The 25,236-nt window shown below is 52.0% G+C and overlaps 3 protein-coding genes and 2 non-coding genes across 11 annotated transcripts; 4 read left to right on the plus strand and 1 right to left on the minus strand.

Moving 5' to 3' along the window:
- Positions 1-456: 456 nt before the first annotated feature.
- CCT6A (chaperonin containing TCP1 subunit 6A) lies at positions 457-7,943 on the plus strand. The gene is made up of 14 exons (XM_074595822.1): positions 457-677; positions 980-1,043; positions 2,565-2,699; positions 3,291-3,464; positions 3,621-3,724; positions 4,433-4,543; positions 5,074-5,233; positions 5,490-5,572; positions 5,980-6,076; positions 6,204-6,351; positions 6,667-6,800; positions 6,909-7,011; positions 7,335-7,407; positions 7,589-7,943. Exons 1-14 carry the CDS (start codon positions 544-546, stop codon positions 7,659-7,661), a joined length of 1,593 nt encoding a protein of 530 aa, XP_074451923.1. The 5' UTR covers positions 457-543; the 3' UTR covers positions 7,662-7,943.
- On the plus strand, positions 3,027-3,158 carry LOC141746948 (small nucleolar RNA SNORA22). Its single transcript, XR_012588551.1, has one exon. It is a non-coding gene; the product is annotated as a small nucleolar RNA SNORA22 (small nucleolar RNA).
- LOC141746946 (small nucleolar RNA SNORA15) lies at positions 4,151-4,286 on the plus strand. The gene has a single exon (XR_012588549.1). It is a non-coding gene; the product is annotated as a small nucleolar RNA SNORA15 (small nucleolar RNA).
- A 1,685-nt stretch (positions 7,944-9,628) lies between the features above and the next one.
- Positions 9,629-16,112, plus strand: SUMF2 (sulfatase modifying factor 2). 3 transcript variants are annotated; one of them, XM_074595831.1, is made up of 9 exons: positions 9,629-9,739; positions 10,948-11,104; positions 12,564-12,678; positions 13,274-13,318; positions 13,520-13,670; positions 14,200-14,255; positions 14,699-14,783; positions 15,313-15,478; positions 15,814-16,112. In XM_074595831.1, exons 1-9 carry the CDS (start codon positions 9,685-9,687, stop codon positions 15,824-15,826), a joined length of 843 nt encoding a protein of 280 aa, XP_074451932.1. In that variant the 5' UTR covers positions 9,629-9,684; the 3' UTR covers positions 15,827-16,112. The 3 variants fall into 3 exon arrangements, with proteins under 3 accessions (XP_074451932.1, XP_074451930.1, XP_074451931.1); XM_074595829.1 differs by having other exon boundaries at positions 9,646-9,739; positions 15,884-16,112; XM_074595830.1 differs by lacking the exon at positions 9,629-9,739 and adding an exon at positions 10,216-10,258 and having other exon boundaries at positions 15,884-16,112.
- PHKG1 (phosphorylase kinase catalytic subunit gamma 1) lies at positions 12,344-24,487 on the minus strand. 5 transcript variants are annotated; one of them, XM_074595825.1, is made up of 11 exons: positions 24,256-24,468; positions 21,759-21,892; positions 21,307-21,482; positions 20,930-20,984; positions 20,284-20,349; positions 19,877-20,040; positions 19,169-19,259; positions 18,059-18,212; positions 17,845-17,970; positions 16,918-17,208; positions 12,344-15,447 (listed from the first exon to the last, which is right to left on the minus strand). In XM_074595825.1, the coding sequence occupies exons 2-10, from the start codon at positions 21,839-21,841 to the stop codon at positions 16,957-16,959; spliced, it is 1,167 nt and encodes a 388-aa protein (XP_074451926.1). In that variant the 5' UTR covers positions 21,842-21,892; positions 24,256-24,468; the 3' UTR covers positions 12,344-15,447; positions 16,918-16,956. The 5 variants fall into 5 exon arrangements, with proteins under 5 accessions (XP_074451926.1, XP_074451929.1, XP_074451925.1 ...); XM_074595828.1 differs by lacking the exon at positions 12,344-15,447 and adding an exon at positions 15,502-16,022 and having other exon boundaries at positions 21,759-21,873; XM_074595824.1 differs by lacking the exon at positions 12,344-15,447 and adding an exon at positions 15,502-16,022.
- Between the last annotated feature and the right edge of the window lie 749 nt (positions 24,488-25,236).

Genomic DNA, 25,236 nt, shown 5'->3' on the forward strand with positions numbered 1-25,236 from the left:
TCTTCCACAGGCCTCACGGCAAACCTTAGTGTGCCCTTGGGAGACACCATCCCCCGCGTTTATAAAGCCTTTTGAAGGGTCCAGGCCCAGGATCGGCCTGGCTCTGCAGGCCCCGGCGGCCTACACGGCTTCGATTAACCTCAACTCCCAATTTTTACCAAGAACCCTCTTGATTATTAAGCCGGACCGCTTAACTATTAATTACACCGACCTAATGTTAAACCGCCGGGTTTAATTATTTATTCTTCACGCTTCTGCCGACCGGTCACGGCCCCTGAGGGGCCGCGCCCCCCGTTAACCTCCGCGGCGGCGCGGACGCGGTTAACGGGGGGCGCGGCCCCTCAGCGGCGGGGCGGGAGCATCCCGGCGGAGCGACAGGCGCCGCAGCCAATGGAAAAGCAGCCGGCGCGGCTGTGAGCCAATGGCCGTGCGCGCACCCCGGAGTGTTCTAGAAGGGGCGGGTGTGGGGGGCGTGGCCTATGTAGTCCCCGCCCACCCACTCGGCTCGCCCGGCGTGGCCTGGCCCAGCGCGGAGCGGCAGATATGGCGGTGAAGGCCCTCAACCCCAAAGCGGAGGTGGCCCGTGCCCAAGCCGCGTTAGCGGTGAACATCAGCGCGGCCCGCGGGCTTCAGGACGTGCTGAGGACCAACCTGGGCCCCAAGGGCACCATGAAGATGTGAGGGAACCCCCCCCGGCGTTGGGTTTGGGGAGGGGGGGAGGCAGGCGCCTCAGCGCGCCGGGCGGACGTTAAGGCCTGAGGGGAAACGTGAGGAGAAAAGGGCGGGGAGGAGGGTCGTGTGGGGCCGGGGCGCGGTTCCTGCCGCCGCCATGCGGTGGGGAACAAAGCCGGAGGCCGCCCCGCCGTGTAGGGCTGAATGAATGGGGAGGGAGCGGTGCGGGCCTGCGGCCGGGCACATGTTAGGGACGGGGATGGGGGGGAGAAGGAGAGGCTGCTCACCCGCCTCCTGTCGCCCGCAGGCTGGTGTCGGGGGCTGGAGACATCAAGCTGACCAAAGATGGCAACGTGCTGCTGCAGGAAATGGTAAGCTGTTTTTTTGCCCTCGCGGGGGTGGGAACCTTGGGGAGCCGTGGCGGGGACTTAGGGAGGCAGGAGCCTGCTGATGGTCTCTGAGTGCCTCTGGCTGAGGGGGGGGACCACGTCCCCTGCTGCCCCCGGCCCGTATTTCTGTAGTATTTAGGCCTGTGCATGCACTGAGGGGTAAATGTGCCCGGTAAGGAAATGCAGCTTGGTAGCTGTTGAATGAAGTTTGTGTGCTAATTTAGCAATTAAAAAGGAAACATAAATAATGTTTCCTGTTTAAATAATGATACTGGCACTTCCGTAGCTTTCTGTTTTGCTTACAGAAAGCATAGTTCCGTTACACTTGAGCAGGCCTAGGGCAGCAGAGGCTTCATGGGTGTGTGGCCTGGAAAGCGTTTAAATCTGAGTGATGGATGCAGCTCATATTGCTTTCCCATCGAGTCTGGGGTTGTATCACCATTTCCCCACCGTAGGGGTAAAGGTTATGTGATGGGAGGTGTTACCCCACAGGGATGGGACCTCCCGTGGGCCCAGGGGCAGGGCTGTGGGATTGGGGTGTGCCTCTGTCCCCCAGATGAACGTGGCCTGTTGGGCTGTGTGGAGTATTACACTCCACTATGTCTGATGTAATTCAGCGTAAAGTATTGAAGTTGATGTACACAGTGATCTGACAGACAGGAAAAAATCATTAAATCGGTTCTTTCACACTAGAGGTAGTACTGTTAAGAAAATAATGATAAAAAGCTAAACAACAGTATAAATGGTCCCACTGGATTTTGTCTTGCTCTAGTACAGTTACCAAGCACCAACCTCTTCAAATGTGGATAATGTTCTGTAGCTTCACAGGCTTCAACCTATGCTAAAATACTCTTCAGTCAGCCATTGGAGATGCTAAGTGATTTGTGTGTTCCTTAATTTAAAAGACTGACTTCTGTAAGTAACCTAAGGTTGTGTGTGGTGTTTCTGAAGTTTAGTGAGACAGGCTTGATGCTTGTAGCTGGAACACCAAATGTGCTACTTAGCAGAGGAACTGGCAAGAAACAAGCTAATCAAATGTTCTTTAGTTTCATTAGAATGAGTAAAATAAACTGCCAAAGGAATAGCAAACCAGTTAAGGTATGTGCAGCACTTTTCATGCAGAGATTCCTAAATTAACTCTAAACATGCTGGTTTTATTGCCAGCAGCAGTCTAGTGTGATGGTGCATCCTTTGCCTGAAGAGGAAAAGGGCTCCGTCAAGCTCGTAATGAGTTGAAGACTAGTTTGGCTCTTAGCACTCAACATTTTTGTGTATAGATGCATAATCTGAGGGGGGGGAAATAGTCTTATGTGGATTAATTCAATCAATTTGTTATTAAAGTAAGTGGCTGTTGTTAATTGGTGGTATTTGTTGAAACCTGCTGAATTGACATAAATCATGAAAACATCAACTAGTCTAAATTTTTCTTTAGCTGATTTCATATTGCTTGCTTCCTGTACCAGTGCAGTAAGACTTACTGCTTGGCTTCTTATTTTTGTTTAGCAAATACAACACCCCACAGCCTCCTTGATAGCAAAAGTAGCAACAGCGCAAGATGACATCACTGGAGATGGTACTACTTCAAACGTCCTGATCATTGGAGAACTCCTAAAGCAGGCAGATCTCTATATTTCTGAGGTATGTATGCAATATTTCTTTTGTAGGTGGACAAGTTAAAAGCTTCATCTGAGACCATTCAACTTGTTTTTTGTTCAATGCTTAATACTCATAATTCAAACATAAAAATGAATTTTTCTGCTTAAAATGAGTGCATCACAGAACTTGTAAAATGAGGAAAAGCTGGAGAGGGGGATACTGTAGCTTTTAATAAGGTTTTGTCTGATACCTGCTGTTACTTCTGTCTGTTTTGTGTGAGTGAAAATGCTTTCACTTGTACGTTAACAAGGGGATCCTCCCTGCTAGTAGGTATTTTGGATATTAAGAGTTACAGAGTAGGCATCCATGTGGCACAGTGAACACCCAAGTGTGCTTTGTAGTTCCCTTGGTTTCAATTCTGTGCTAGAATAATCTGTACTTTTCCTCTGCATTGGAAGGATTTGCATTCCTTTTATATGTATTCAGAAGGACAGTACATTTTCTTGTCTTTGTAGGATGCGTATTCTCTATGTTTTGACATTACATGGAATGTTGAAACCACAGGTTCTATTTGTGAAAAAGTACTATTTTGTCTTCAGTTGTCTAATGATTTCCCTTCTTTCCTTGCATTAGGGCTTGCACCCTAGAATAGTAGCAGAAGGATTTGAGATTGCAAAGGAAAAAGCACTTGAAGTTTTGGAGCAGGTCAAAGTAACCAAGGAAATGGACAGGGAGACTCTTATAGATGTTGCCAGAACATCCCTCCGTACTAAAGTCCATACCGAGCTTGCTGACATCCTAACAGAGGCAAGTGTCTCTTCTGCCTCTTCTTATATGAAGAGGTTCAGGTTTTAAAGTGCTGTCATTATTATTTGAGTGAAGGGTGGATGGAAAGATGTGAATTTGCACTTTGGGAGACTAATGGCCCCTTTTGGGGCTTTTTTCCCCTCCCCTCTATTCCAGGCTGTAGTAGATTCTGTTTTGACAGTCAGAAAACCAGATGAGCCTATTGACCTCCACATGGTAGAGATTATGGAGATGAAGCACAAATCAGAAACTGACACAACGTAAGTAACGAGTATCCTTGAGCTTCAGTTTAATGGTGCCCTGATGTTTGAGCCGTCTGTGGGTTTTTGTTTTCTTTTTGGAAGAACTTGCGTGTCCTAAAGCTACCACTGGAAAAGTTATTAGGGAAGGGGTGAAAGAAAGGCAGAAATACAGATTTCAGCCATAAATTGTCTAGATAGCAGAAGTTTCCCAGTTGCCGAACTTGATTCCCTGACCAGATTTTTGAATAGCTAAGAATAACACTGGCTTTGGCTTTTGCGTAAAATGTTGAATAAATGCTTTTTTTCTTAGTGATAATGTCTGTGGCTTAGTTATGCTTTAGGCTTTTACTTGTCCATTACAAGTACAAAATAGCATTTGATAACTGGAAACTGGAATGTAGTCATCTAGTTGGGTATTCCATAGGCTTTCTGTTTACCTCAGTGGCATGGACGAATTCTGCACTAGCTTTCCTCAGTAGCTAATGCAGTCAGACACTATGCCAGAATAAATTCCCTTTTCACACTCTGATTGGTATGCTTTTTATGTGAGAATGGGCATGCCCTTGGAAGTGGGATACATGATCGTTGTTTACTCCAAACACAAGTGCCCAGGCAGTTCGTGTTGGACCAGTTCCACTGTTGGTTCTCTGACTAGTCTGCCCTTCCATGAAGTGCGTGTCTTCTGTATGCGTATGTTGACACACAAAGTGCTTTTTAATCTTTCAGGCTGATAAGGGGGCTGGTTTTGGATCATGGTGCTCGTCATCCTGACATGAAGAAAAGAGTGGAAGATGCTTATGTTCTTACTTGCAATGTTTCTCTAGAATATGAGAAAACGTAAGTACACAGCAACAAGGTGAGGAGCAGAAAATGCTCCTGTCTGAAAAGACTCTTATTTAAGGTGTGCTTAAATAAGAACTGAAAGGACTGCATAGACTCTTGAAGAGCCAGGCAGGTCATGTAGAAGGTGGAATGGCAGAGGTGATGCTCCTGCAATCCTTTTTCGGAAAAGGGAAGCTGGTGGCTGAGAAAATGTCTTTGAGAGGCAGAACTTTGTAGTAGTTTTTATATTGTTTTGTTACTGAAGAAAGGCTGGAAGTCCTTCCTTTCTTGGGCATAATTTTATATTTTAGAGCAAACATATAAATATACTTCAGAGTTCGCTCAGTTTCAAATGGAAAAGCTCTGAACTAGAGCTTATGAACAGCATGCTGCTTTGGGGTGGGGTTCTTGATTGTTTTGTTTTGATTTTCTTCTTTTTTTAATAATGTAGCTGAAAGGGTTGTTTCCTTATGCTTAAGTTTATTTCTACAGCACCGAGGGTAGTTGTCTTACTGCTTTTTCATTGTTTTTTTTTTCTTGTACAGAGAGGTGAGCTCTGGATTTTTCTATAAAAGTGCTGAAGAGAGAGAGAAGCTAGTGAAAGCAGAAAGAAAGTTCATTGAAGACAGAGTGAACAAAATCATAGCCTTGAAAAGAAGAGTTTGTGGTGATTCAGATAAAGGATTTGTTGTGATCAACCAGAAGGTGAGATGAAGGGTGTAACTAACCATAAAAATTAATTGAAAATGTTGGCTTTCTTGGCAAGCCGCATGCTGTTTGACTCATTTTGTATGGTTCTTCAGACAAAAATAGCTGAATTTTGGCTGGTGAACTTTTGAATATATGCATACAGTTCCTACTGGAGATCTTTGAGCCCTGAGGAAGAACTTATTAGTGTCAGACTGAGAGAGGGCATTTTTAGATTTTTCTTTATCCTTACGGTCACTTTGTCTGCTTCTAGGGAATTGACCCATTTTCCTTGGATGCACTTGCAAAAGAAGGAATAGTTGCTTTGCGGAGAGCTAAAAGGAGGAACATGGAAAGGTCAGTTCCTGGGGAGAGGAGGGAGTAAAATAACTTATTCTTACAAACTCAAGAGTCGGGTCTGGCTTGAATCCACCTTTAAGGACTTGCACTAAAAAGTCCACTTCAGCCTGTTCAGCTCTTTCTGGTGTAACTCGGGGGAGTTTGTACAAACCGTAGGAATGTCTGTCCAGCACTTGGAGTGATGTTGGAATTTCAGATACCAGTCTGCTTCAAATACAGATACCTATAGAGGAGATTTAATTCTGCAAGCTCATTTGGGTGAAGAGCTCTTCCATGAACAGAAGCAAACTGTTCCAAGCCTAGGAAGCATGGCGTTCTGCATGCTGAAATGCTATTGTTACGTTAGCAACTTCACATTTTACACAGTTTAGCACTTGGTTTATATTAAGTATGTTCTCTCTCAGACTGACCCTCGCGTGTGGCGGTACTGCCATGAACTCCGTGGAGGATCTCACTCCTGACTGCCTGGGACACGCAGGGCTTGTCTATGAGTATACATTGGTGAGTACAACTCAGCTTTCAGCTGAAGACAGGTTAAATATGCCTCATTGATGCCAGCTTTTCTTTTATTATGTGTATATGTGGATTAAGCAAATGTGTGACATGAAGACATAATCCTGTTTTCCAGGGTGAAGAGAAATACACCTTCATTGAGAAATGTGACAACCCCCGCTCTGTTACCCTGTTGATCAGGGGGCCGAATAAGCATACGCTCACACAAATCAAGGACGCAGTAAGAGATGGTCTGCGTGCTGTTAAAAATGCTATTGAGGATGGTAAGTCTCCGCTCTGTTATGCAATGTTTAGGGTCTTCTCTTGAAATTCACCCCAGAAATGGTGGGTTTTGTATCACTTCCTTGGTATCCGAGGCAGGCAGACACCAAACTGAGTGTATCTCAATGTGAAGTGCTTTTAGGTACCGTTCTTACAGATATTTTACAACTAGTTGGTAACTGAATAAGTGCTTACCTGATCAGATAGAAGCTCGCTTTTTAAGGATAAGGGAAGAGCTCAAACTGCACTAAAAATTAACTGTTTAAATTGGAATAGGTGCTTATTGTGAAGTCTGAATATGGAGTTTTCCCTTGCAGGCTGTGTGGTCCCAGGAGCAGGTGCCCTAGAAGTGGCCGTAGCTAATGCTCTTGTTAAGCATAAACCTAATGTAAAAGGAAGAGCCCAGCTTGGAGTTCAGGCTTTTGCTGATGCTCTGCTCATCATTCCTAAGGTATGAGGAACCCCTGAATAAAGTGCCTTTAAAGCATGCTAAGACCCATCGCTCTTTCTACTGGAGGTCTCTTAATTAAGGTGAAATTATTCCTCTGTTCTCTCAAAGGTTCTCGCTCAGAACTCTGGTTACGATCCCCAGGAGACACTGGTGAAGGTTCAGACAGAGCACGCGGAATCGGGGCAACTCACTGGGGTCGATCTGAACACTGGTAAGAGCTTCCTCAAATAATGGCACAATCTCAAGTAAGAAACTGTCATGGCAGCTCCATGAGGAGTAAAGATGCTCTGAATGCAGAAAGCTGCACCTTTTTTTCATAAAAAGCTGTGCAGAATGCCGTGGTGGGCATCCTGTTGCTGCAGTCAGCCATGGCGTGCTGGAGTCCTTCAGTGGGTTCTGTTCGAGTTTGTTGTGAAAATAAAGCGGACAGTAGCGCTGGGTTGGATGTAGCAAGTGATATCTGATGTTGGACAGAGGAAAATCTTGCTTTGGATTATGAGAACTGGTTATTTAAAGACTTTATTTCTTCTGTAGGTGAGCCAATGGTAGCTGCAGCAGCTGGAATCTGGGATAATTATAATGTCAAAAAGCAACTGCTTCATTCATGGTAAATTACAGTATTTTCACTTTAAATACCAGTGGGTGTTTGATTGTTTAAGTTGATAGAGTAATGTGGAATCGAGCGATCCCAGGTAGAGGAAGCTGTCGTGAAAGGCAGAAGTGAAGCTGAGTTGTCTTTGAACTATGTCAAAACAGATATTCTAACAATATTTATTTAATATTTCTAGCACGGTGATTGCCAGCAACATTCTCTTGGTGGATGAAATTATGCGAGCTGGAATGTCCTCTCTTAAAGGCTGAGTTGGATGTGCTGCTGTCGACGGTGGTCGGCTCCGGTACTGCCCCAGGGCATGTCTCAGAAATCCACCCCAAGGCGCGCTTTTCTTAGCCCTGGTGGATTTTCCCAGCAACAGAAAATTAATCTGCTGTAACGAGCAGCCCCTCTTTGGTAAACACGGCCACTCAATTAGCAACTATTCCAATATTTGGCTCTAAAAATCAGTTATTTATTTTTGATTTCACTGAAGTGTACAACTGAGGTTGCTTTCCTTTTTACCCAATAAACTGGTATGTTCTGTGCTTTATGTGTGTCGGTTATTTTAAAACTTCACCTTCCTCAGGCCAAGGGTTTGAACGTTCTGCTTGGAGGCTTTGTCAGCAGTTCTTGGCTCCCCGCTCTGCGTGCCGGACTTTGTTATTGCTTCTGATACTTGCCAGGGCAGAGCGTTCCTGCTCCGGGGGGGTGGGGGGGCTGCGAAATAACTGCTAAAGGCATTTGTTAATTCATCATAAAGCTGGATTAAACCAATCACTTCATAGTTTTGTACTTGCTTACAGGTAAAGCTGAGTGAGTTAACGTACTCCGGAGGGTTTGAAGTGTGTTGAAAGAGCTGTTGCATGGTGTTGTCCACGTTATAAGACACTGATAGATTTTTGGCACTGTTCCTGCTTCATTATTTATGGACAATTAGCAATATCCCAGAACTGTGTCTCTAGATCCAGCCTACAATGAAGAGGGATTGGGTTTAGGGGAGGGGAACAGCCTCCTGCAGCCTGAAATGATTTTCCCTAATCCAGCTTCGTTAACAGACAATCCTAAGAACAAAAGATCATTAGACTCTGAAAAGAGGTCTCTTTCATAAGCTCGATACAGTACTTTGATATTTCAGGCTACGATGCACAATGTATACCATAAATTAATTGAAGACAAATACTTGTCACTTTATGTAGGCGCAAGTAAATCTGACTTTACTGAAGAGGAGAAATCTTCAGTGCTATCACGGTTCTGGACTCCATTTCCCAGATAAGGGGAAAAAAAATTGAGAGAGGGTTTAATTTCACCAAGAGATCGTTAGTGACAGGTGGCTGGCTGAGCTCTTGTTCCAAATCTGGCTTCTTTACCTGCTGCGCAAGGCAGTAACACACAGAGCAGAGGCATTTCCAAGTTCATTCCATTAATGCGCAAACGTGCTCGTCCCAAAGCGGTAGCACACCTTTGTTCCAAAAATGTCCCTTTTTATACACTGATTATTACATATTCTAAGAGTAAATACATATTAGTTGTTATTCTCTTTAATGCTTGGTTGAGATTTCTTCGCTTCTGATGTGAATTTGGGTGCAGGCTCTTGTTTTCTTCTTCCCTTGCGCTCTTTCTGAGGAGGTGGGATGGTCTGGGTCGGTGGTGGCAACCGGAATTACCTTTTATCTGCTTTTCCTCTTAATCTTGGCAGTTCCAGGCGCTTTTCTCAGTTTGCTGACCAGGCCTTCGGTTCATCGCCCTCTTGACAGGAGTATCCTGCTTATCAACAAACCTGCGTTGTCTGGTAGGTAGTTTAATTTAATCTGAGATGAATCACATCTAGTTAATTTCTCTATAAACGATCAAAGAGGGTTGGGGCTGTAGAGCGGACTTTTAGCGGCAGCGGGTTCCCTTGGCTGCTTCGATTACATCACATTTCATTTTCCTAGTTAATGTCAATTTTAATACAACCCAACGACTATGAAAGCAACCTTTTTTTAAGAAAAAAGAAAGAAAAACGCTTTTTACACGTGATACACTTAAATGCCTCGAGGGCGGCGGTGGTTTTGCTGCTGGCCCCGGCAGCAGGAGGCGTTTCAACCTTTATATGTAATCGCCGTGTTATGAAAATAGCCCTTTTCTTACAAAAATCCCCGGTTTTAGAAGAAAACCTGCCCCGATTGCGCACCCACGTGCGGTGCCCGGCGCGGGAAGGACCCGGAAGCGCTTCCCCACTTCCGGCAGCGCTTCCGGGTCAGACCCGCCCTCCCGGCCCCGCTTCCCGGCGCTGCCGGAAAGCCGGGAATGGCCCCCGGAGCGGCGGGGCTGGTTCTGCTGCTGGGCTACTGGGCGCTGCCGGGTGAGTGCCCGGGCCGCTGGGGGGTTTTGCCAGTCCTTCTGCCCTGGCTCGGTGGTGGGAAGCCGTAAAAATCACTTTATTTTCCCCTCCGTGACCCCAAGCGCAGTGGCGCGGTCGGCGGGCCCAGAGGGGCCTGGAGGAGCTGGAGAGGTGGGACCGTTCAACAAGGCCGAGTGCAAGGTCCTGCACTGGGGTCGGGACAGCACTCGTTGTCAAAACAGGCCGGGGGGTGAGGTGATAGAGCAGCCCTGCGGAAAAGTCCTGGTGGAGGAAGAGCTGAACGTGAGCCAACAGTGGGCGCTCGCAGCCCAGAAGGCCAGTCGCATCCTGGGCTGCATCGAAAGCAGCGTGGCCAGCAGGTCCAGAGAGGGGATTCTCCCCCTCTGCTCCGCTCTGGTGAGACCCCACCTGGAGTACCGCGTCCAGCTCTGGAGCCCTCAGCACAAGCAGGACATGGACCTGTTGGAGCGGGGCCAGAGGAGGCCACGAAGATGATCCGAGGGCTGGAGCCCCTCTGCTGTGAGGACAGGCTGAGAGAGCTGGGGGGGTTCAGCCTGGAGAAGAGAAGGCTCCGGGGAGACCTTAGAGCCCCTTCCAGTCCCTGAAGGGGCTACAGGAAAGCTGGGGAGGGGCTGTTTGTGAGGGCATGTAGCCATGGGACGAGGGGCAACGGTTTAAACTAGAGCAGGGTGGGTTTAGATGAGACATTAGGAAGAAGTTCTGTACACTGAGGGTGGTGAGACACTGGCCCAGGTTGCCCAGAGAGGCATTCGAGGCCAGGCTCGACGTGTCTCTGAGCAATCTGATTGAGTTAAAGATGTCCCTGCTCACTGCAGGGGTGTTGGACTGGATGGCCTTTAAAGATCCCTTCCAACCCAACACATTCTATCATTCTATGATTCATAGGTTCCTCTTTCCTCTAATTGCAGCAAACCGTTAATTTAAAGGAGCTGCCTTGGTGATTTCACCAGCCTGGAGCTGCCCTTTCCTGAGGGAAACACTGAAAACGCGACTCTAAAGTATTTTAAGCTTGTTATCAAAATATACGCAGGCCTCTACAAACGCTAATTAAAGTCATTTACTATATTGCCCCCGACATCCAGTAAGAAAGTGACTTTCTGGCAAATAATACACGCTGTCCTGTGTGGTCGTGTTTAAAAATTAACTTAAAAAAAAGAAGTTCTTGTACTAATTTTCTTCACTTTCAGCGTTCGGAAAGGATGAGAGCATGGTGCAGCTGCCCGGGGGGACGTTTCGGATGGGATCCGGGTCCCTGGAGAAGAGGAATGACGAGGGGCCTGTGAAGGAGGTGACGGTGAAGCCGTTTGCTATCGACAAATATCCCGTCACCAACAGGGATTTCAGGTAAAAGCAGAGGTTTGGGTTTGGGTCCCGGGGCAGGGGGACGCGGCGGCTGGTGCCGGAGCTGGTTCCTGCCTCTGAAACCCAGTGCTCAGCGCTGCCGGCACTTCCCTTGGGACAAAAAAAATATGTCTGTAATAAATCACCTCTATGGGTGGGAGCTGAAGCATCTTACCAGTGTGGCTTGTAAATGTGCTTCTTTTTTCCCCCCCTTTTCCCCTTTTTCCTCTCTTCTCCCTCTCCCCCTTTCCTCTCCCCCTTTCCTCTCCCCCTTTCCTCTCCCCCTTTCCTCTCCCCCTTTCCTCTCCCCCTTTCCTCTCCCCCTTTCCTCTCCCCCTTTCCTCTCCCCCTTTCCTCTCCCCCTTTCCTCTCCCCCTTTCCTCTCCCCCTTTCCTCTCCCCCTTTCCTCTCCCCCTTTCCTCTCCCCCTTTCCTCTCCCCCTTTCCTCTCCCCCTTTCCTCTCCCCCTTTCCTCTCCCCCTTTCCTCTCCCCCTTTCCTCTCCCCCTTTCCTCTCCCCCTTTCCTCTCCCCCTTTCCTCTCCCCCTTTCCTCTCCCCCTTTCCCCCACCCCATCCCACTCTTTCCCCCTTTCCTCTCCCCCTTTCCTCTCCCCCTTTCCTCTCCCCCTTTCCTCTCCCCCTTTCCTCTCCCCCTTTCCTCTCCCCCTTTCCTCTCCCCCTTTCCTCTCCCCCTTTCCTCTCCCCCCACCCCATCCCGCTCCTTCCCCCACTTTTTCCCTCCCTTCCCCTCCTCTTCCTTTTCCCCTTGTAAACCTGCTCTTAGTGTGTTTGTGTCTTTTCCTGACCACTGGGGGCCGTACTGCTTCAGATTCCAGGTCCCTACAGGTTCCGTTTCCATTTGGAAACACCAGACCATTACAGCTCTTTTATGGAAGCCCTTGCACGGAGCACCAATGCGTGCTCCGGGAAATGCCGTTATTTGCCCGGCTGAGCCCTCGTTGTTTAAAAAGAGCCAACACACACCAGTAACTGCCCAGTGACACTCAGGAATGGCAATTACTGCAGCTGGGGCAATGGGAGAACAAATGGGACAGGAGCAGGGGGAGGCGGTTCAGCGGCGTGTGACTTACTTTTGCATTTTGGGGGGGATTTAACTAACAGGAGCTATAAGTTTTAGTGGCTTTTAAGGGATTTTTTTGGTCTATGCAATTGTTATATTTTCTGGAAGCCCAGAGCGCAGGGTGAGTTTCCCTGCATAAGTAACATAAAAACGATCAGATCTGGGAGCAGATGCCAACGGGAGTGTTTTATGTGTGAAATGCGTATCCCAGCGAGCGGAGCTGTGCCGGGAAGGAGCCGGGGCTCTCGGCGGATGGGGTGTCTGTAGGTCCTGCACGTTTTGCCTTGCTCTGAACTTGGCGCACGTGCAGATGGCTGTATTTGGCGGTGCGGCTTGGCGGGGGAACTTACCCAGATGCCTGAGCGTGTTGTATTTATGCCAGGGAGTTTGTTAGAGAAAAGAAATACAAAACAGAAGCGGAAGCGTTTGGCTGGAGCTTTGTCTTTGAGGATTTCGTATCTGAAGAGCTGAAAAAAAAAGTCACCCAAAAACTGGAGGTAAATCTAAATCCTGTGGGGGCGCATTTCAGTGAAGATGGTGGAGGTGGTATCTCTGATCACATCCCTGTCTGACCTCTCTGTTTTAAGTAAAAAAAGCCCAGGAGGGGAGACCCTTGCCAGTATTGCTTTTCTGCTGAGTAGCAGCTAGCTCTCAGTGCAGAGCCTGGCCCTTCTCAGTGGTTTTTTCTTTAGTCTTGGGTTGTTTTGCTTTTGAAACTATCAGTAGGGTTGAGCCTGGGTTGATTTACGGCGCTCCTCTGTTAACGTCCTCTCCAAACGCTGTCAGACTGGGCTCCTGAGATGCTCCAGTGCGCTGGGAGAGAGAAAAGCACATTTCAAAGTAGTTTACTAATTAAATCTTAAAATAGAAAAACTGAACAGCATGGGCTGCTTGATCTATTTTAATTTTTAAAAGCAAATGCCTCTACTCCTTTGGAAAGCACTGTGAAAATGCCAGTGAGAACCCAGCTCAAACGGCAGCGTTTAACCATTTCCAGACTAACAATTGCTCTGCTTTACACACGCTGCTGTAGGACGGTGTCGGGGGCGTGTTGCCAGTTCAGCTTTAATCTGGTGTCGTTTCTTTTCCCAGTCTGCCCCTTGGTGGCTGCCCATCGAGAAGGCTTTTTGGCGACAGGTGGGTAAAAATCAGGTGCTGTGAGTCCCCTCCATGCTGGGAGCGTGTATGCGTTAGTGTGTGCTGAACCTTATCCACTGAAAATAGGGGGAAAAAATAACATTTCTGGTTGCTGCACTTGCCCTGTTCTGTCCTTTAGTCCCTTTTTAATTGGAAAGTTTATAAAATCAATTAAAATCTGTTTGATGCGATTCCTCCCAGCCCTCGGGTCCTGGCTCCAGCATCAAGGACAGGCTGGATTACCCGGTGCTGCACGTGAGCTGGAATGACGCGCGGGCGTTCTGTGCCTGGAAAGGGAAGAGGCTCCCGGCGGAGGAGGAGTGGGAATTTGCTGCCAGGGGAGGACTGGAGCGTACGTACCACCAGCTCCCACCTTCTTCCAAACCGAGGTGTCGAGTCATGGTAGTTCTACCAGATCCAAACCTCCATCCAGGGATGTTTTCAGAGGTTAATCTGGGGCTGAACCACCTCTTTTGGCCTGGGAGTTGAAATAATAATAGTAATAATAATAGGAAGAAAAAGTGGCGTATCTATGGTCTTGATGTATCCAAACAAAGCACTTCTGCCAGCTATAAAAATACCATGTCATGGGTTTGGGGCCAGGAGCGACCCCCGACATTGGTGCTGGCATCACTGGGGGGAGCGTGGGATGCCCCGGCAGGAGCGATGGTTTGTAAATGGGAAGCTGTGGCTGATTCCTGTCTCTCCTCGCTTCCTTGGCAGTGCCCGTAGGGGTTGGACGGACAAGCCCCGTTCGTGTAACCCCCCCTCAGTGTCCTGAGCTGGGCAGAAAAAGACGGTCCTAAATGCCTGGTTAAAAATAGGGAAATGCAGAGGCTGGATTGACACAGGGGTAACGGGTGTCTCTTCCTCCTTGGCAGAGAGGGTGTATCCCTGGGGAAACAAGTTTCAGCCGAACCGCACAAATCTGTGGCAGGTAAGATCCTAAAAATCATCCTGTCTACTCTGAGCTCCTCTGAGGGTGGTGTTTAACTTGACTGCAGAGCGTGGGTGGCTGCGTGGTGCTGGGAAGCAATGCTGCCTTACCTGCAGGGTGCCAAAATCCGGCTCCTGGTCAGTTACCCGAAAACAGCTTTAGAGGGAGCAGACTCAGCCCAGCTTCCCTGGGAAACCGGGATTTCAGTGCTTCCAGAAATTCCTACATAACCAAGAATTCATACATAAATTTGTTTGAAAAGGAGGTTGTCTTGGGAGGACTTTAGATGGTTGATCTCCTCTCTCGGCCAGAAACGCTGCGTAGAGTTAATTTACAACAGAGAGTTGTTTCCATTATTTAAGTGTAGGGCGGTCCTGTGCAGAGCAGGACTGCGTGTGGCCTCGGCGGCGGCTCTGTGCTCGGAGTGATCTTTCTTCCTGCAGGGCAAGTTCCCGAGGGCCGACACGGCTGAAGACGGTTATCACGGCGTCTCTCCGGTGGCAGCGTTCCCTCCTCAGAACAACTACGGTACGGCCCAGATATCCCCCCCCAGTTTTAGGCATGGCGTTTGCTTCCTAAATGAACACTGATTATAAAATCCTGTAGTTGTAGAGGAGTTTCAGATACGATGTGGGATCACATCAGCATCTTGGTGGAATAACCAAGCCCAGCAGGAGCACTGGTGGTTGTTGCTGACGTTGCCTGACGTGCACCTGGTGCACTTCAATGTCCCAAACCAGCCCCTGCTTCTAATTAGAAATCGCTTATTTTGCACTTCAGTGTGATTTACCTGAAAATCCTGAGCACGTTGTTTTGAGGGCGGCGGATGCCATGCCCTCATGCAGACGGGAAACGATGAGACACCTGAAAGGTCCAGTTCTAAACTGGGGCCAGTTTGAAATCCAGCAAAGAGCTCCTGCTTCCCAGTCTCACCATTAAACCACGCTCTTGCAGTGATGCTTTGAATGTTGCCCGCCCCCTCCCGTAAACCAAAATGCTTTTGCAGCCCTTAAAAATGTGCTGTTGTAATCCTGATGTGAACCCGTCGGTGTCTCAGGGCTGTACGACCTGCTGGGGAACACCTGGGAGTGGACGGCGACCGAGTACCGCGCTGCGGGGCTCTCGGCGAGGCAGCGCGCTCAGAAGATGCAGGTCCTGAGAGGTGCCTCGTGGATCGACACAGCAGACGGGTCTGCGAATCACAAAGCTCGTGTCACTACCAGGTAAGTCTGGGCGATGCCCAGGTGCTTTCTTCTGGCTTGGTTTTATTTGGAAGGGTTTTGTGGTTTGGTTTTTTTTTAAAAGACGTTTGTTTGCTCCTACTCTCATTTCTCTTGAAGCAATTAGAAAAACACGCTAAAAAGACCGCTAATTTTTTTCCTGCTATAGATAACATTCCTAATTGCTTTTCAAGTTATAGAATGGTTTGGGTTGGAAGGGACCTTAAAGATCATCTAATTCCAACCCCGCTGCCATGTGTATTTTCCACCAAGTATTTAGAATAAAATACTTTTCTTGAAGTTCAAGGGACGTGGGAGACGTTTCTGGTCTGTTACAGAGGGTCGCATTGAAGGATGTAAGCGTTGACTAGGCAGGATCCCTAACTTTGGGTCTCTTTTCCCCGTGAGAATGGGGAACACGCCGGACTCAGCCTCCGACAACCTCAGCTTCCGCTGCGCTGCTGACGTCCCGCCCGTCACGGCCGAGAAAAGCCGGACCAAACCCGAGCTCTGAAGGTCACTCGGGAAGACCTGAAGGCATTTTCTCCTGTGGAGACGAACCGTAACCCCCAGTGGTCACTTCCATTAAACCCAGACAGTTTTTAAAATTAAAAATAAATACTTTTAGCTAAAACTCCTTTCTGCACTGGGGTGTCAGCCAGGGTGGTTTGTCTTTAATGTCCTCTTGGTGCAGTAGATATTACAGCTCTCCTTTTGGTGTCCGTTTTAAATCAGCAGAGGGGTGCGTGCATGTGGGACCGGGACGGAGCTGCTCCGACCCCCAGCCAGAGCGACCGAACACCCACGGCCCCCCCGTGACAGCCAGCGTGGGGCTGCCCTGAGGGGCAGCTGCTGGGTGGGAGCAATGGGGACACAGCCCTGGAAGGGGGACTCATACATCAGTCCCCATCTCCTTGGGAAGTCCCAGCGTCGTACCTGCATCCGAGCCTTCCCGAAGCGAAACAAGGCGCCTTTATTGACCCTTGAACAGTGGCAAAACCAGATGCGCTGGTTTCTGAGCGCGCGGGTGAGGCAAACCAGTGACCCGCCTCTCCCAGGTGTTCCAGCCAGCATAAGGGCTACAAACCGGCTGTGCACAACCTCTGTCACCAAAGCCCCGAGCACAGGGGTGGGCGAGGACGCCCCTCCAGGCACCGCTCACCCCTTCTCTACCTGCGGCTGCCCCAAACGCGTCCCGCCCCGGGGCTGCGCTGAGCCTGCCCCAAGCGGCTCCGCTGCTCCGAGCGCAGCGGCAGCTGCAGCCGGTTACAGCTCTGTTGGATGCAGCTTCTCCAAACCCACCCCTTACAGCGGGCCGTACCCCGGGCACAGATCGCAGCCATCTGTGGGTTTATTTGCACCTGACCCGAGGCTAGCCGTATCTCTAAGAAAACGCAAAAAAAACCCAAAACCACTAGTAGGTTTTCAAAGATTTTACTTGCCTTAACTCTGAGTAAACTCATCGGCTTACGCAGCGGCGATCAAAACAGCCCTTCCTCGGCTGCCAGGGTCAGCAAAATGGCCTTGCAGGTGTTCTCGAAGAGGGCGGCTCTGTTCTGCGCCTCCCCCTTCTTCACCCAGTGCCGGTAGGTCCTGAAGGCGCAGGCGTCGATCAGCTTGCGGACGGGCTTCAGGGCGTACGGGTCCCGCACCACCAGCTCCCTGGTGACCGACTTGACCAGCCGGTACTGGTAGTAAATACGGACGGACGCCAGGACGGTCAGACAGATCACCTGTGGCACGGGGAGGGGACAGGCTGGAATTCATCCTATAACGGCACCAGACCGGCCCCAGCGCATCCCACATGGCTGTTATCGGTGTGGAGGAGTCGGGAGGGAGCCCAGCTCCTGGCACAGCGGTTTAGTCCCGTGTGAGCGTTACGGGCTTTTTCCAAGTGGGCCCTTAACATCAAAACTGCGGGTCAGTCCTAAATGTGTCACTTAATGCCACACTGGTACCTCTGAGCTGCTACAATGGCTGGCTATAGGGAAGGGAAGGGAAAAGATTCCTCTGTGTTATCAACTTTTGCATCATTTGATGCACCCACAGGATGTCAGGCTTATCAATTTCCCCTTAGAAGTGATCTTTTTCGGTATTTTTTTTTTCCTTATGAGAAGGAGGAGGCAGGCTTTTCCCTTTTCTTATTTAATCCTTTTCTATGAAAAAGCCCTTAAGAAGTACCAGAAATTAAGCACAAGGGTGCTTGGAGAAGGGTTTCCACCCAGGCTGCCACATCCTGCCAAAGCCCAGGTCCGTCAGCCGCCTTGAACTCCCAGTTTCTCCCAGCTCAGCTGGGAAACGCATCCCACCGCCCGGCTCCTGCAGCTCCCGGGCTCAGGGCGCTGAGACACCCCCAAACCCAACCTCACCTTAAATTTCCGGAAGGGGCTGAAGTGCCGGACCTCCTCCACATCGTACTGCTGGAAGAAGGGGTGGGCCAGCGCCTCGCAGGCCGTGTACCGCTGCCGTGGGTCCACCACCAGGAACCGGGAGATCTGCACGAGGGCACTGGCTCGAGTCAGGGTGTCCCAGATGTCTAAAATCCACCCCCCCAATAAGGTTTTCCCATCCCCAAACGCCTACCAGGTCCTTGACGGTGTCCGAGCGGTCGTCCCACTCGGGGGAGCCGAACTGGTAGTCCCCGTTCATGATCATCCGCAGCATCAGCATCTGCTTGCGGTGCCAGAAGGGAGGTGACCCGGCCAGCAAGGTGTACATGATCACCCCGGTGCTCCACCTGCGGGCAGCCCAGAGGGACCCTCCAGCCCCGAGCGGCACGGGGGGCACCCGGACGGGTCTGTGCCCCAAGGGTGGCTCGGTGCATCCCCCCAGCTGGGACATGCCGGGCTTTGCCACCCTGGAAAACCAGGAGGACGCTGCCCTGCGTGGTGTCTGATGGGGGAGGCTGAGCTCGCTGCTGGGGCTCGTTAGCCCTGATGGCTAATAAGGAGCAGGGACTGCTTGGGGTTTTTGAGTTGAGCTGATGTGGGGCTGCTCTCCTGGATGCTGCGGGAGGAGGCTGTGAGTCGGAGGTATTTGCCTTTCCTAGTTTTTCTTGGGCTTTCTAGGGGAGGGAGAGGATGCGGGAGGGTGGGAGGTGGTGGGACCAGTGAGGCTGGATGCTCTGGGGCTGTCTCAGGGCAGGCTGCGGTGTGCGGTGTCCTGGCGTGGGAGTTAACGGAGGCATTAAAACCAAAAAGGGGCTGAAATGTCCCAGTGTGTTTCGAGTGGTTGGTTAAATCTCCGACTGCTGCAGGTCCGCGCCTGAAGCCACCAGAGATGGTGGCAGAGTCCCTGCAGGGCTCTGATGGGCTTCCCCGAGCTGGTTGCTCTCTCAGGGGCTGCCTCGGGTTCATGTCTTGCGACGGGGTGTGTTTAAAAAGCCCTGTGTCTTGGAGCCCAGCCCGAGTTGATTTTTATGAGCAGAAAGCATTGCTTTCCCTCTTCCCCAATGGGCCAAAGCGGGGAGACGGGCTCGTCCCCAGGCTGCTGCTCCCCCAGCTCTGTGCCAGAGCCCCCAGCCCGCCAGGACAGCCCCGCCTGGCCCCCCCGGGGGTGTTTTTCTGGGCATCGCTTAATTCCTTCCAAACACTCGAACGGGTCCCCATCTGCACAACTCCCGCCGTGCCTCAAACCAGGCGCGTTTTGGGAGCAGCCCGAGGGGCGAGGCGGGAGGGCAAACGGCTCACTCACATGTCGACCTCCTTCCCGTAGCCCTGGTGCTCGTCGTCCATGGAGCACTGCAGGATCTCGGGGGCCAGGTAGCCAGGCGTGCCGCAGATCTCTGCAAAGATGGGGCAGAGCATCCCCCTGAGCCCGCCGGGAGGGTTTGTGCCATCCCCACACCCCCCCCCGCAGCAGTCGAGGAGGGGGTCGGGATCCCAGGCGGGATCTTTGCAGGGATGGCGCTCGCAAGGGAGTAACTGCAGCTTGCGTGCGTCTCGCTGGTGACTGCTCTTGGTGGATTATAATGGCTAAAATGCGAGTGAAGAGAGTGATGGGGATGCTGGTGGGAGGGGGACGCCTGTTGTTTGTTATGTGGCTCCAAGGAGGGAGCGGGAGTGGGGGAAAAAAACCTTAACGTTGGGCAGCAAATGGATGGGGTAACGGGGCTCAGCTGGAGGGGAAACAAGGGGAAAGAACAGGATGGTTTTCCTAATGGGCAGCAACTTCTTCGTGGCGAGGAGTGCGGTGCGGAGGCTGTGCCGCAGGCAGAGCCGGGCTTGTGCGTGAGCAGGAGGACACCCCAAGCCAACGGGCACCAATTTGCACCCGCGGCAGCAAGACCGGCCCCAAGGAGACAGTGGGGCTGGAAAGACTCCGCTGACTCCCCGTGGGCGCTGCAGCAATGGGGTGGACCCAGGCCAACCCAGCATCACCCCCGCCTCGCCGTCCTCCTACCTTTGAGCTTCTCGTTCTCGCGCAGCTGGCAGGAGAAGCCGAAGTCCGTCAGCTTAATGTTCATGTCGTCGTCCAGGAGGATGTTCTCCGGCTTCAGGTCCCGGTGGACGATGTTGATGGAGTGGAGGTACTGGATCACTTCCAGCAGCGCGCGCATGATTTTCCTGGGGATGGGTGACAGCACTTCTCCTAGCCCGAACGCCCACTGGCACCGCGCTCCCGGGGATGGGATGGGATGGGATGGGGACAGGGAAAGGGACGGTGCAGCTCAGCCCCCGTCTCTGAGCGCAGGGCAGAGCCCAGGGTGCTGTTTTGCCCGTGGGTGCCATGCCGGCTGCAAGGTCATCCTTCGAACCCCTGGCTCTACTTTTGCAACGTGATTCTCGGCCATCTGCATCAGGCCTTACCTGGTTTCCTTCTCGCTCAAGGTGACTTTCTCGGTGAGGTAGTCGAAGAGCTCCCCTCTCTTCATCCTGCGTGCGGGAGGGAAAGTGGAGGCAGGGAAATGGGTGGCAAACTGTCCCCGAGCCCCTGGGGAGGATCGCTGCCCCTTGACAGCCCCAGGGCACCCACTGCACAAAACGACAAGCCAACTTGTTCATTACAAGGAGTAAAAATGTCTCCGTGTTGCTGCAAAACATCAGGCAAGAGGAGGAAAGGCAGTCCCCGGAGAGGGTGGGTTTTGGATGGGACAGGGAGGGGGCTTTCCCGGCACCATCCCCCTCCGCTGACGTCCATCGCGCTGCCCCGGCGTCAGGGGTGGCGGCGTCACGCGCGCCCTGGTCCCGCTGGGCATATAAATAACCCGCAGGGACGTGTGACGGCTCCCACCAAAGGTTACGGGGAAACCTGAGCAGCGCGGAGCCGCTGACGGAGGGGAAACGCTGCCGGCTCATTTCTACCTTAAGCAAGAGCTGGTTGTGTGTGTCGTGTCCCCCCCACCCCTGCTTTGCCTTGTCTGGGCCATAAAAAGCTGGGGCGAGCGTGGGCTGGTGGCCATCTGCAGAGCGGGAATGGGCTTGGGGAGACGGTGCCGGGCAAGCTGGTACTTACAGGTCAAACACCAAGAAGAAGAAGGTGCTGGATTCATAGCTGTCCTTCAGCTGGACTGCAATAAAAGAGGGGGGCTGTGAGCACAGCATATAGCATGTTCCTGTCCGTAATTGCTCATCTAATTGAATTAACGAGGAGTTGATCTTTGCCGGAGTTTTGGTAGGGAGACAACCTGGGCAGCGTGGGCGCTGCTGGCGTGCGCGCAGAGGTAGAGCAAATGATGCTCTGGGCAGGCGTCCTGTGTTGCGTTAGGACCAGCGGAGGTCTGATCCTCCAGGGATTTCACCCCAAAAACCCTTTCTGGGGACACCTCGAAGAATAAATGTGGCAGAACCACCCCCTCCCCGCCTTGCCCTCATGCTCCGAGCCTGACTTACTGACGTTGGGGTGGCCCGAGACTTTCCGGAGAATGTCGATCTCTTTAGCGGTGGCTTCTCGCAGTTCCTGCACCTCCTTGGGGGATATGTTACCCGCCGTGATGTCGATAATCTTCACGGCATATTCCTGCCGGGTGGCTTTGTGAATGCACCGACGGACGACGCTGCTCACCCCCCTGCCAGGGACAACACAGACGAGATGGGGGTTTCCACTCCTCCCCATCCAGCCTGACTCCACGGCCATGCCGTCGGCTGGCTGGTATTTTCATCTACAAGTGGGTTTTGCTCTGTCTTGGTGGGACAGAAGGTTTTGAGCTGATGGGAAGTGCTTCTTCATGCTCTTTTTAACCCCGTGCTGCTACGGGCCCTGTTCCTATCGGGTTCCCAGGGGATGCTGTTGCTCTCAGGTACTGGAGCAGGTGAAATCGCAGCTTGCCAAGAACAAGCTTTACCTGCCCAAAACTTCCTTCGGCTCATATTTTTCATAAAACTCCTTGGACGAGTTCCAGTCGGGTAAGTCGTCTTCCTTGGTCATCTCTGGCTCCTGCCTGGTGGCACTCGGGGCTCCTGTGCCGGCAGAAAGGGGCTGTAAGCAGAAAAGAGCCAGGATGGGCACTCGCTGCACCCAGGGCAGGAGCAGGGACCTGCCCCATCCCCGATCCCCACCGGAGGGGAAAACATTGAGCTGGAGGAGAAGGGAGGAGGTGGAAGAGGAGGAGGTCCCTTCCAACCTAGACAGTTCTATGAATCGATGAGGAGGAAGGTCCTGGACCACAGACCAAAAAGGGACGTTTTGCTGGTTGGAAAAGCAAAGCTTTGCCCTCAGGACCCCGTGGAGATCCTGTCGAGGACAACAGGAGAAATCCCACTGAGTCACCCCCAGCCTGGCTGGCCCCGGAGGCAGAAGGAGCCCGGCTGGGGCCAAAGGCGTTGGGAAGCACTGTGGCACCCCAAAACCTCGGCCCTTCCTGCAGAGCATCCGCACCCAGCTCACAGGGCGTCATCCTCCAGCTCCTACCGCGTGCTGAGGGCCACGCCACGCTCCTCCAGGTCCCTCCCACCCGGGAAAGCAATTTAATTCATTTTTAAGACTCCCGCTGTGGGGAGGCAGTGGCTGAACTGAACCTTAAGCTCACAAAGGCGCGCAGCAGCAAGGGGGGTGCTGGCACAGCGGGTCCAAGGGTCCCCAACAGCAGCAGCCTCCAGAAACGTCACCCCACACCGACGTCACCTAAAGACCCCTGCAAAGCGCTGAAACCCGCCTTGCCTGCCTTTTTTTTTTTTTTTTCCCTCCTTTTTTTTTTTTTTCCCTGATTATTTTGAAGATAACAAAGTTGCCCGCAATAGTTTGGCTGAGAACAAGGTGGAAAAAATAGCGTTTAAAGTAAAGGGGAAAGGACCTAGGAGGGAAAATGGGTGCTGAGGGACAGTGAAGCGGCGTGGGGGGCTCGGCGGGGCAGGTGGGGGACCGGGTGGCCGGGGACAGCCAGCGCCGTGGGGTCAGCCGGGGCCAAGCCAGCCTGAGGACAGCAGCCAAGCGAGATTCTTCGGCCGCGCGCTGCCAAGCTGCCTCCAAAACTCCCGAAAAGCTTTTGTCCCGTTTATTTTTTAGTTTTGTTTGGGGGTTTTTTTTTGGTATGTGCTGCCATTGATGGAGCAGTATGACAATATTCTGATTGGAGGGGGGGGGAATAATCAGTAGTCCTGATCCCTAATTTTCACCAGCGTTTCCCTTTAAGCCCTGGGAACTGAATGTCCTCAGCTTGTTCCTGCGCCTGGCGTTGCTGAAATCCCAATTGTCCAGGTCCAACTGCTCTGCAAACATAGACGGAGACCCGGCAGCGAGTGCGGAAAGCAGCTCTCATAAGCCTGGGCAGCCAAACTGTCACTTTGGGGTGACAGTTTGTTGCTGGGGAAGGGACAGTAAGTGGGCAAGACAGCCTCGATAATGCAGGTTTTCCTTCGCCCTTCTCTCCGAGGGGGCAATAACTCCGGCAGGACGCTGCCGGGCAGGTTTGCGTCTCTAAGTATGTTTAAATCTTATTATCAATGCGTTATCTGTCCTGACCTGGATACAAAGACTGATGCGGTGTTTCAAGTATCTGTCAGCTGCTGGGAGGGATGTCTGACGGGGGTTGGAGCGTTTCTAAACAGCCATGAGTTTGATAAAATTGCTAATATTTTAGCCATTGGAAATATCGTGAGCAATGCCGAAGCAAGTCTGGGCTGAAATCACAAATGAGAGGCAGGAACAGGGAGTAAGGAAAAGAAAACACCTCTGGGGGTGGTGGTGGGAGAAACAACAGTTTGGATTTCTTGGAAGCTGAAAAATCAGAAGTCCTGGGGGTTGGTGGTGGTGTGGGGAAGGGCTGGAGGTCCGTCACCACCTGCTTCCAGGAGGAAAAAGCCCCGGAGTTTGTTTAAAACATCCCGGTGGCGCAGAAGCAGCTGGTGCGGGGCACCAACGGGATAAGCCGGGTTTATTATCAGCGCCGTAGGAGCTCCGGGGGAGGGCAACGGGTGGGGAAAGGGGGTCGGGGTGGGTAAAAGGGGGTCGGGGGGGGGAAGGTGTCTGTCCCGAGGGAGAGGTGCCGGACTGCGAACGGCGTTGGCTGTTCCCCCCCCGCCCCCCGCGGCGTGTGCGCGCAAACGGGGGTTTCGCATGTTCCCCTCGCTAAATATTCGATATCATGCAAATATTTATTGAGATAAACCTAGAAAGCCCAAGCTAAAGCCAGCTTTTAGGCCACTTTTCCCCCCACCCCGCCACGGTTCCCACCCCACCTCCTGCACCGACACCCCCCGGGGCGGGCGCGGAGCCCCGGCCGGCTCCCGGTGATAACGCTTAAAATAATAATCCCGAAATCGAGCTAAAACCAACCCCGCCGGCTTCGAAATCCTCCCCGCCCTTCAAGCACCCTTCCTCCCGACCCCGGCTGCCGGCCTCACCTCGCTGCGGGCAGCCTGGCTCCCTTCCCCAGGCCCGGGGCGGGCGATGGCGGGCGGGCGGGCGGGGAGCGGGGCCTGGGCGCCGCCGGGCGACGCGGGGGAGCTGCCGCCGGTCCCGCTGCTGGCTCAGGGCCGCCCGGCTCCGCCGAGCCAAAAATAAAGGGTAAGGCGGCTTGGCATGGCGGGGCGTGAGGCGGAGGAGGGGGGGGAGAGCCCGGGCACCCCCCGCGGCGGGCCGCGGAAGAGGCGCGGAGGTTCGGGGACTTCCCCCGCCGGCCTTAACCCTTCCCTGGGCTCGGCCCTGGGGATAAACGGCCGGTTCGGGGGGGTGTCCGAGCCGCCGGGAGGGCTCGGCTGGCCCGGTCGCCGCTAGCCCAGGTCGCCCGGGGGGTTGTTGCCGTCCCAGCGTTGCGAATTGTAAAACCGTTGTGCTTTTCCCGAAATCCGCATCTCCCCAAAAGATTTCAGGGCGCTCTGCTGCAAACTCAGCTGCAGGCGTTTGTGGCCCAAAATGCTTTTTTTTTTCTATTTTTCTCCCCCCCCCAGGAGGGTGAAACGCCCGGTAACAGAGGCGCCGGCTCCATCCGCAGAAGCAAAACCGCTCGTGTCACCGGGAAAAGGCAGTTTTTGTCCTCGTCCCCCTATTTTGAGGTAACCCCCCCTCCCCATTTTGAATACCGATTTCATCTTTTCATTTCCACATCAGAGATGGGGGCTCTTGGCAACAGGCAGAACACCCAGCTGTGTAAAAGGCAGTTCAGGAAAAAACAGGTCATGCTGTGGAAGTATTTTTAGCAGGAATTGCACTTTTCGGTGCAATGTTATTCCCCGACACGCTCTCCCCCACCCCAGTTCACCTTCCCGGTACTGTCAGTGCGGGGTTTACGACACCCCTGAAGTGTTTACTCTGCAGGGCCTGAGCTGGCTGCTCCCTCTGATGGAAAAAGGAGGGTTTGCACCAGTAAATACTTTAAGTATTCA

The sequence above is a fragment of the Larus michahellis genome, chromosome 7 (genome assembly GCF_964199755.1).
Source record: "Larus michahellis chromosome 7, bLarMic1.1, whole genome shotgun sequence".
NCBI lineage: Eukaryota > Metazoa > Chordata > Aves > Charadriiformes > Laridae > Larus > Larus michahellis.